Source organism: Triticum aestivum, chromosome 5D, assembly GCF_018294505.1.
Source record: "Triticum aestivum cultivar Chinese Spring chromosome 5D, IWGSC CS RefSeq v2.1, whole genome shotgun sequence".
NCBI lineage: Eukaryota > Viridiplantae > Streptophyta > Magnoliopsida > Poales > Poaceae > Triticum > Triticum aestivum.
This window is the reverse complement of record NC_057808.1, coordinates 62,419,341-62,430,425: the sequence shown is the minus strand read 5'-3', so window position 1 is coordinate 62,430,425 and position 11,085 is coordinate 62,419,341. Positions and strand designations below refer to the sequence as shown.

The window sequence follows — 11,085 nt, the reverse complement described above, 5'->3', positions numbered from 1 at the left end:
GAAGGGCATTTATGTCTTATCATGTCGGGCTGCTCCCTAGGCTATAAATAGCCCCCCCTACAACCACTAGCTGGTTGGCTGCTCCGAGAGAAACTGACACTTGTCATTTGAGAGCATCCCATCCTCCGAGGACTTTGAGCGAAAATCATTGAGTGAGGAAAACCCAAACCCAAACACCTACAAAACCAAAGTGATTGAGCATCACTGAAGAGATTGATCCTGCATGGATCCGACGCTTGTTACCTTTGAAGACTGTGCTTCTTCCAGACGGTTAGGCGTCATGGTCTATAGCATCCAAGAGGAATTGTGGATCGCCGAGTGACCGAGTTTGTGAAGGTTCGGAAGTCACCTGAAGACTTACCACGAGTGATTGGGCGAGGTCTGTGTGACCTTAGCTCATGGAGAATACGGTGAGGACTGTGTGTCCTCAGGTTTAAATATCTAGCCGCTCCAACCAGATGTACAACTGAGACATCAGTTGGAACTGGTCTACCAAATCCTTGTCTTCACCGAGCTTACTGGTTCTATTTCCTCAACTCTTTCATTTCCTCATAACTGTGTTGTGTGCTTGTTCATATCTGTGTTTGAAGACTTTGACTGAAGACTTTCTCAATTTCCTCAGTTCAATTTCTTCAGTCTGTTTGTCTTCATCCTGTGCTATCCTCTGCTTACGCTTTCTGTACTCTGTGCTTGTCTTCATTTCATCATGATGACCATGCTTGTGTTCTGCTATGCTTACTTTTGAGTACTTATTCCGCTGCAAGTAGTTCTTCGCTAAGGAATTTCCTCACCCGCAAATTCCTCAGTGAAGAATTCATAAAAATCGCCTATTCACCCCCCTCTAGTCGATATAAGGCACTTTCAAAAGTCATCGCCTAACCTTCAAAGATGGGGCATGACACGGTCTTCATTCCTGTGGTCGACATAACTAAAACTCCAGGCAGTTAAACCAAAATCACACAGAACAAGGGAGTACCTTGCTCTGATACCAATTGAAAGTGCGTTATATCGACTATAGGGGGGTGAATAGGCGATTTTTATGAATTCTTCACTGAGGAATTTGCAGGTGAGGAAATTCCTTAGCGAAGAACTACTTGCAGCGGAATAAGTACTCAAAAGTAAACATAGCAGAACACAAGCATGGTCATCATGATGAAATGAAGACAAGCACAGAGTACAGAAAGCGTAAACATAGGATAACACAGGATGAAGACAAACAGACTGAAGAAATTGAACTGAGGAAATTGAGAAAGTATTCAGTCAAAGTCTTCAAACAGATATGAACAAGCACACAACACAGTTATGAGGAAATGAAAGAGTTGAGGAAATAGAACCAGTAAGCTTGGTGAAGATAATGATTTGGTAGACCAGTTCCAACTGCTGTCTCAGTTGTACGTCTGGTTGGAGCGGCTAGGTATTTAAACCTGAGGACACACAGTCCCGGACACACAGTCCTCACCGTATTCTCCTTGAGCTAAGGTCACACCTCGCCCAATCACTCGTGGTAAGTCTTCAGGTGACTTCCGAACCTTCACAAACTCGGTCACTCGGCGATCCACAATTTCTCTTGGATGCTCTAGACCATGACGCCTAACCGTCTGGAAGAAGCACAGTCTTCAAAGGTAACAAGTGTTGGATCCACGCAGGATCAATCTCTTCAGTGATGCTCAATCACTTTGGGTTTGTAGGTGTTTGGGTTTGGGTTTTCCTCACTCGATGATTTTCGCTCAAAGTCCTCGGAGGATGGGATGCTCTCAAATGATAAGTGTCAGTTTCTCTTGGAGCAGCCAACCAGCTAGTGGTTGTAGGGGGCGGCTATTTATAGCCTAGGGAGCAGCCCGACATGATAAGACATAAATGCCCTTCAATGATATGACCGTTAGGTGGGTAGATATTTTGGGACAGCTGGCACAAGGCACAGCAACGGTCGGAAATTTGAGGCTCAAATTCCTCAGGGCTATCATGTTCCTCACTGTGTAGGCAATCCGCACTGGTGAATTCCTAACTCCTCAGTCAGAACAAATTCCTCAGAAACCAGAAGAACTTCGTCTCTGTCACTGAAGAATATGACTGAACTGTATGAGATTTCCAATGGCTTCACTCGAAGGGATTGGTAGGTGTAGGATTTTGAGTTGAGCATCACATGGAAATTTTTCCTTAGTATTTCCTCGACCCCCTTTTAACAGTACGGTGTTTTCTATGACTCAAGAAAGAGAAAATGAAACTACGAAAACAAAAGTCTTCACGCTTCATGTTCCTCGAATGAATACCAAGTCTTCAAGGTCACACCAATTTCTTCACTTACAAAGTCTTCAAAAAGTCTTCAGAAATCCAAAGTCTTCAGTCGAAGAACTTCATTTTTAGGGGTCGACTTTCTCTATAAATATCAAACTCCTCATAGACTTATAGACCTGTGTATACTCATAAACACATTAGTCCCTTAACCTATAAGTCTTCAATACACCAAAATCACTAAGGGGCACTAGATGCACTTACATGCAGACTATAAAACATGTAAAAAAGAGAGAGCCTCTATTGTCACATGCAAAGTAAATTGGTTCATCTGAACCTCCATGGGTAGCAAAGTAGAAGCAGACCAACATGCAAAGGCAGGAGAAAAGCTAGAGAGCGGGCCTGGTCATGGGAATAGATTCAGCAGTTGGAAGAGGTAGGATGTGTGGTACCTGGTCGGATCTAGAACGGTTGGCCCTTGGTGGCGCAGACGAAGTAGATCCGTATCGACAGTGACTTGCCTCCGCATGACGGTGGTTCTTGTTGAGCTACTTTTGGCGCCGCCGGCAGGGCCCTCCTCCACATACTCGTCCTCCCTGCCGGCCATCTCCATGGATCCAGATTGAGAAGATAAAGGGGTAGGAGACGAGGCGGCAGAGAGGAGGTCAGAGGTGAGGGAAGGGGAAGAAAGGAGGTGATGTGCCTCGGTCGAGAGGAGGCTTGGACAACTGGATGTCAAGTTCGCTTCCTTTCCTAGTGGCTGGCGTCGGAGGACCTGGCCATGTGCCGAGGCGGTTGCGGCGGCAACCCTAACGTGCGTCGAGGGAGAAGGGGTGGGGGCGATTTCCTCTTCCTCTCTCTCTTTACTCTTTTGGACGAAGCAAACAACGCGGTGGGGCAGAGAAGGGCAAACTGCCGGTCTTTTTTGTTTATAGCTAATCCGACGTGGACAGCCCGAGAGCACGACCCTCTTCCGCACCTTATTGTGTTCGATTTGAGGTGTCCGGTTGTAGAATCAAATATTTATGGTGTGACCGGTCACTGTCCGCGGACGCGCCTCGTCGCATCCGCGGGCGCTTGAGGGTATGATTTGCCAAGTCCGGTTGTGGTGTGACCTGTGGTGTGACCGGTCACTTGCAGGCTCTTAGAGCATCTACAACCGGACTTGGCAAATCTGGCCCCTCAAACGCCCGCCGACGCGCCCGGGCGCGTCCGCGGGCACTGACCAGGCACTCCTCATAAAATGCAATCCACATCCGGACACCTCAATTACCATATCTCAAATTCATACGAACTCATGCGACTACGTCGACGCACACGCATCGTCCGGCTACTCCACCACACTACATTAAACATGCCATCGGACTACAAAAATTTGGCATGTTTGGCTATGGTGGAGTTTATCCACGACTGCCCTTGCCCTTCCAAGCGCCCTTGTCGTCCTTCTCGCAGAAGTACCGGTCGAAGACGCAGTATGGATCGAGCCGGATCTGCTCATCGCCGGAGCTGTCCTCGCCATCGCTGCCCTCCTTCGGTGGCAGTCCGGCCATGGCACGGACCGCCCGATTCTGCTCTCGGGCAAGGGCGCGCGTGTTCCTCCGCTGCCGTTTCTTCACAATGCGAGTGCAGATGGCTTCCTCCTCTGCCTGCGCTGCCGCCATTTCCGCCGCGATACGGGCCTCGGCGGCCCTTATCCTCTCCTTCCGATGGCGGGCCGCCCGTTCCCGGTGGGACTCATACTCCGCCCGACCGATGATGGGAAAGAAGAGGTGTTCCGGACGGGACCACGAGGATCCAACACCAGAGGACCCGAGCGCCCGGTGAGCCGACGCTGACGAATCCATCCGTCAACCGGGCGCTGTCCTCCCGGGAGTGGCGGAGTGCAATGCAGACTGTCATTGCCTCCTCCAATCCACACAGGATGACACCCCAGTCGACGGATCCGGACTAGTCGGAGTCCGATCCGCTACCTGCCATGGCGGAGAAGGCCACAAACCGCCGGAGGTGAGCTCGGGTGGCGGAGGGGAGTGGAGTGAAGTGGCCAGGGGTTTGCTCCAGTGAGAGGATGGGGACGAATATAAATGGGGTCGAGTGGGCCAGCATGGTCGGGTCCGACGTGGCGGGCATGCCTGGGCGCCCCATATTTGAGCTGGATATAGAGGGTGCCGGTCAGACCGGATGTTTAAGGCCCGTCTGGGTAGCCCGCTCAAACATATAAGGCTGGTTTGAGAGGTCCGGTTGTAGATCCTCTTAGAATTTGACGCCAAGACTCCTTGTCACGATGCCATTTCTTTTTCTCAAGCCCGGCCGTCTACAGCAGTACCATTCTCTCCGGGCGCTGCCGCGCATGCTCTCTCTGTGTCTGTACTGCGGAGTGGGTCCCACGCAAACTCGAGTAGCAGGAGAATGAGCGAAAACTAACCAACCATCCTTCTCGGCGTCGAAAATACAAAACAAACTATCCTTTCCTCGTCTGTCCCCTCACTCTGAGTTGAATCGAGTTCTTGGCGGCCGCCCCAGACCCAACCCAGATCCCCTTTTACCCTTTTAATGATCCAATCCACCGAACAAGGGAAGCTTTCTCCGATCAGAGCTTCATCATTCCTTTCCCTGCAAGCTTCCGCATTCCACAGGCCAAGCATCCGCGAGGCCCTACCGCCGTCTGTCGCTGCTCTGTCTCTTCTTCATGGTGCACCGCAGCAGCATACTAGTACAAAGTAGTAGCAGTAGAAGAAGAAGGCCAGCATAGACAAGCTCGAGGTCGAGGGTGTGGCTGCCACAGTAAGACCAGCAAGAAAGGAAGCGGGGGAAGGCATGGGGTCCCCGAAGGCGGCCAGGAGCAAGGCGAGTCAGCTGGGCGGCATCTGGCGCCGCAGGGTCGGCGCGCCCTTCGCCGCCCTCCTAGTGGCGGCCGTCCTTGTCCTCGTCCTCTTCACCGGCCGCTTCCCGCAGGGCCCCGACGGTCAGTCTTCTGGATTCTTCATGTCCAACTGACTTGGTCTTCTTCTTTCTTGTCTTCTCTCCTCTGTACCGTATCGTCGTGTGTTCTTACTCAAGATTTGTTTCAGCTTCCTCGCGGTTCACCCCGGTACATGTGGACGACTCCACCCCCCGGACAGTCTCCTCCACGGACCAAGGCAAGAAGATCAAATCCATACGCTCTTCTTCAACATCTTTGCAGTTGCTTGTGTCTTGTTCATCGTTTCCTTGTGATTGTTGACCGCTTCCCATGTTCAGACTTGGAGACATCTGATTCGTCAAAGCAAGAAGGGGAGGGGGGTGACCAAAAAATTGGTAAGCATAGTGGACACAGGAAATGGGCGGGAGGGATTTCCCTTTAGTTACTGAAGCTCGTTGGTTTCTGAATCCAAACCGGATTAGTAAAATTTGATGGTTCGCTTTTGGGGATGCAGAGCTTGATGAATCTTCCATGGAGGCAATGGAAGAGCAGAAACAGCCTCGTGAGGACACTCCTGGTGCGGCATTCTTCTCTGTTTCATGGCCTAATCTGACGGATCAGCTAGTCTATAAATTCTGAATTGTTCTGATTGGGGACAAAAATGCAGAGACCAAACCAGCATCTCAAGGCACTACTCCAGCCAACTCTGACTTGGATGGCAAGGGAGGGACGGCGTCCACGACAGCGCCGGACCAAGAAGAAAGTAGTGAAGCAGGATCCGGTAAGGCTTGTTGTTTTATTGCAAATAAGTTAGTTCTTCAGCTAATCATTTTGTTTTTTGCTTTTGCTCCCAAAGCAACTTCACCTGTAGTGGAGTAAGGAGGTGATTATAACTAGCAGTGAGTGATGCGCTTTTATATGTAAAGTTGATTCTTGTAGTGCACTAAAGCTAACATCGAGTACTATCCTTATGTTCAACACATGGAAATGTTGAATAGACCCTCTTTCTAGACGGTAGTAGCTAATTATTCATCCTAGTGGCCCACATTTGGATGACTTGTAGTGCACACTAAGTCACTAACACAAAGCTTTTTCATTTGTTGGGGAATAGAACTGAAGTGCTCTGTACTGTGAAAATTAAGCATGGAACTGTTTGAATGGTTGTAATTATTAAAGGCCTAGAAATTTGGATTTAGGAGGATCTGAATTCAGAAGAATTTTGCTAGATTAATATAAACTGATTCGCTAGACAGTAATTCATAACCACATTGAAGCAAGCCTGGTTGAGGGGATGACACATTGACCATACGTCAAGTTTTTTTAGCTCATCAGGAATTTAATGTTTATCTGCGGAACTAATAACAGTTTAAGTGGTATTAAATGATGTTTACCAACTTTCACTAGAAACACATAACTTGTACCAGCAAAAAACATAGAACTTTCTTTTTTGCCTGGTCACCTGTCACTTCCAAACTGCGCAAAGTATTAAATGAGGTTTACATAGAACACCAAATTTTGTTTGTTTATAGAATTGTTGCCTGTCTTGCGATATCAGAAATGAAATTTGTTTCAATTCCGTATAGGTATGTAGCACATCCTAACTTTATTTGGTCTGGAGGACATCTTAGTTTTATTCATAAAGGCTTAGGGTGTAATTGGATTGTGACCAAAATTGCACCATATCAAATTTTTGGTCATGACCAGAACATTAGCCTTTGTTTGAATGGAGACCGAATTGTTGGGATGCCATAGCTCCTTTACCAACTGTAATTTATTTTTCTAACCAATGTTGGCATTGGCAAGCAAAACCTTAACCAATTTTTTTGCGAGCCAACTTTTTGTCAGGCCAACCTTCGGCACTATCCAAATATACCCATAACATAGTACCCATGTACTGTAGAAGATACAAAATTTGTAATTTTGTGTCAGGAGAGAAACATAATATGCTTATGTGGCAATTCTATCCAAGCTGCCAAAAATCACTTGCTCTGGTTTTATTTGGTTCTACAGTTTGATAGCACAACATGACAGTTACTCTTGTTTTCTATTTCATATGTAACGAGCCACTATAAAATATCCTCAGGAATAGTGGAATACAGTGACCATACTGTCAACCGCTGGTCAGAATATTATGATTGTAGGGGGGTGATTGCTTAGCCTACGCATACCCTTTCTGGATACGGCATTAGAGCTTATTCAGTTTATCTTGTTTTCGGTTTCTAGATGTCTGGATGTTGTGGTGTTTTCTTATGATTTATATTATTTGTACAAACATATTGCAGTAACACTATCGCATTCAAAGATCTGCCATAGCTACCAGCTACCTTCGTTAAAATTATTCAGCGTTTCAACACCATCAAAACATGTACTCATGGAACTACTTCATACTGGCATGTGTACTGATCATTCAAAGTTGATGACTAACAATTATTGCGAAACAGGTTCAGCACCATACACCAAGTGCACGCCTCCACCGAACTCGACGGTCTGCGACCTGTCCAACTCGCGCTTCGACATATGTGAGTTGTGCGGTGATGCTCGCACCATTGGTCAGTCGTCCACTGTCATGTATGTCCCACACACAGAAACTTCCGACGGTGAAGAGTGGAGTATTCGAGCCCAGTCTCGAAAGAACATTCCCTGGGTCAAGAAGGTGACTGTCAAATCTCTGAATACCTCGCAACCAGCACCAAAGTGCACCTCCAAGCATGCCATGCCAGCCATTGTATTTGCCCTTGGTGGGCTCACAGCAAATGTTTGGCATGACTTCAGTGATGTCCTTGTTCCACTGTTCCTCACTGCCCGCCAGTTCGACAGGGATGTTCAACTCCTCATCACAAACAATCAACCCTGGTTCAGCAAGAAGTACATGACAATCTTGAGCAAACTCACAAGGTACGACATCATAGATTTTGATTCAGACGACCAGGTCAGGTGCTATCCGCATGTCATTGTTGGTCTGAGGAGCCATGGTGACCTTGGCATCTATCCGAACTTGTCACCACAGAACTACACAATGATGGACTTCCGGTTGTTTGTCCGGGAAGCCTATGGTTTGCCTGCAGCCAAGGTGGCCATTCCCTACAAGGCCGATAGAGATGATCCTGACAAGAAGCCCCGCATAATGCTAATTGATCGGGGCAAAACCCGGAGGTTCATCAACGCACCGTACATTGTCCAAGGGCTGGAATGGTTTGGTTTTGAGGTGGTCAAGGTTGACCCGAAGATGGACTCTAGTCTTGATGAATTTGCCCGCCTTGTTGACTCGTGCGATGCAATCATGGGCGCGCATGGCGCGGGCTTGACTAACATGGTGTTCCTGCGATCAGGGGGAGTGGTGGTGCACATTGTGCCGTATGGGATTGAATTCATGGCTGATGGGTTCTATGGTAAACCGGCACGGGACATGGGCCTGGGCCATGTCAAGTACGGCATCAGTCCAGAGGAGAGCACGTTGCTGGAGAAATATGGGTGGAACCATACTGTGATCAAAGACCCTGAAACCATTAGGAGCAGTGGATGGGACAAGGTTGGGGAGGTTTACATGACCAAGCAGGACATTGTCCTTAACATGACAAGGTTTGGGCCTGTTTTGCTGAAGGCAATAGATTTTATCATGTAGGTGTATGGGATTTTGGCTGCGTGTACCGCTTTATGCAGAGGCCGGGGTTAGGTTTTGAAATTATTGGTTTTGTTAGCTACTACATTTTGACAGTTTTTACTAGAAAAAGATACTTCACACTTCAATTGTTTTGGGAGATGGTGTTTACTGTTCTTCTAGAGCTGATGTATAGGATTGGATGTGCAAGACTTAATAAATTATGATGTGGTGTGCTGAGCTCAGTTTTACGTTACAATCTTGTCTTGTTCATCTGTAGTCATATGTTCGCAGGTGAAATGATGTGGTGAACATTGCACGGAGATGAATCTTTTTTTTGGTGTTTGATGTCCTCTTTGCAGGCACATTCTTCCAACTAAATTCTATTATAGTAATATCATTTGTACATACATAGCACTTTGGTATTATTTATACTAGAGGACCCGTTGCGCCCATGGCGCAAAGGCCGAGAGCAAGCCAACTATTGAAAGAGTGTGCATCAAAATATGTAGACACAGAAGAAAATATATGAAAATAAGTACAGATTGATGATAGATAGATGGTTGCTGATGATACATGTTTTCTAAGAAGCTTACGACCGATCATTTACAATGTTATGAGCAAGGCATGTAGATAGGCAGAGCTTAGACAGATGTATCGCTGGATGTTTAGAACGATTTCTTTGAGACAAGTCTTCATAGCTGCTGTTCTTCATGGCCTGCATTGCTCAGAGAAGAAATTCCTTTGATATCATCGTCCAGGCTCCAATAATACTTGTTTGTTTTCTGCATAACGGCTTCTGATTGTAAACTTATATCATTAAATTTAGTACAAACTAAACTAAGTATAAAATATAGATAGCAAATTTACCGAAAGTAGAGAAGAGATCTTATTTTTCAAATGTACTTCATAGCCATCCAAAAGATGCTCAAATAACATCAATTCCTAAACTTTAGTAGCATGCAGATATAACATCTTTTCGTCTCATAAACCAAAGAAAGTTCAAAACATACCATCTTAAATCGGTGTAAGCGCCTTGGCTTGCATCATCTCCTAGTTGACGTAAGCTACAAATTTATTCGTTTGAGTGAGAAATTAGGTAAATAATTTTTGCGCTATGAATTTTCAATGTAAAAGAAGCCTGGTAGAAATTAGAGCATAATATTATGACATGTGTAGAAAAAGTCATTAAATTAGATCAACACAAGAAAAATGACAGACCAAATACAAGATAATATTCTTTTCTCCCATGAATATGTTCTTCTAAATAGCTTTATATTAACATCATAAGCACATGTTGAATGAAAGTTTGAATTAGATCAACAAAAGCAAAGTAACTATTGTGTAATATCTCATCTCTTGTAAAGACAAACCAACACCAATAGAAAGCAGAAATCTAAGACCATTTAGGTAAAGAGTTAAACGATTAATTGGCAAAGACAACAGTGTAAGATCTCATGAGTTATAAAAATCCTGATCGAGGAGCACATGCATATAAATAATTTTAGGGGTGGAAGTATCGACACAAAATACGCTTCAAATCATCCACATCTACTGTTTGTAGTCCGGAAGCATAATACTTCTATAGGGAGAACAATATCAGGAGAATATAACTTACAACAAGCACACTTGCACAGTTGGTGGCAGATTCTGCTTAGATTTTTTGTCCTCTAGCACCATGTTTTTCGCATCATTGACAGTGGAGGGTCAAAGGGGATATGTCCCTCCGGAGGAACCTGCGCAGAAGAGACGAAGCCAACACACAATTAAAAGTCTGAAGGCTTCATCTAACATCATAGGTCTTCATGGGTCTAGAAATCAACCAGGCTTTACTACCTGAAGAAAGGAAAATAGGCATGTACTTTGTCCAAGATCTAGAATGATATGTACGATACGAAAACACTCTCTGCATCTAGCTATTCATATATTTAACAAAATCATAACAATTTTACTTAATCAAGGTAACGAACTTTCATGAGCACATTCGCTGCTCCTAGCAATTGTGCAGAACCATCAGGCTACGCACGTTTAGGAAGGGGCCAAAAAATTATAAAGCACTACAGCAGCAGCTCACCATGGCAATCCTGGAAAGAAAAGACTTATCAGTAGAAGAGGCATGTGAAACCTTCTCTGCCTCATCTTCCTACTCTTCCTGGCAACTACAGATGAAAAGAAAAGAAGTGAACTTGATGTCCATATCTCATATTTCATACCATTTTTTTCCCAGAAAAGGCAAAGTAAAAGTCTGAGAGCTAAAACCAAGTCAGAGATGTGGAGAGCAGGGGAAGAGAGGAGAGGAGGTGGAGGCAAACCTAAACTACTGCCTCGGCATCCTTGCTCCCACTCCTGCTGTGCG

The 11,085-nt window shown here is 45.7% G+C and overlaps 1 protein-coding gene across 1 annotated transcript; it reads left to right on the top strand.

The window, feature by feature from the left end:
• The first annotated feature begins 4,656 nt into the window (after window positions 1–4,656).
• Window positions 4,657–8,988, top strand: LOC123119472 (beta-1,2-xylosyltransferase XYXT1). The gene is made up of 6 exons (XM_044539277.1): window positions 4,657–5,194; window positions 5,301–5,369; window positions 5,470–5,526; window positions 5,646–5,708; window positions 5,799–5,912; window positions 7,573–8,988. Exons 1-6 carry the CDS (start codon window positions 5,047–5,049, stop codon window positions 8,751–8,753), a joined length of 1,632 nt encoding a protein of 543 aa, XP_044395212.1. The 5' UTR covers window positions 4,657–5,046; the 3' UTR covers window positions 8,754–8,988.
• The last annotated feature ends 2,097 nt before the right edge of the window (window positions 8,989–11,085 follow it).

Coding starts and splice junctions, on each gene's coding strand:
- LOC123119472 (XM_044539277.1), top strand. CDS start 5,047: ATGGGGTCCCCGAAGGCGGCCAGGAGCAAGGCGAGTCAGCTGGGCGGC. Junction 5,195..5,300: donor CTTCCCGCAGGGCCCCGACG/GTCAGTCTTCTG, acceptor GATTTGTTTCAG/CTTCCTCGCGGTTCACCCCG. Junction 5,913..7,572: donor AAGTAGTGAAGCAGGATCCG/GTAAGGCTTGTT, acceptor ATTGCGAAACAG/GTTCAGCACCATACACCAAG.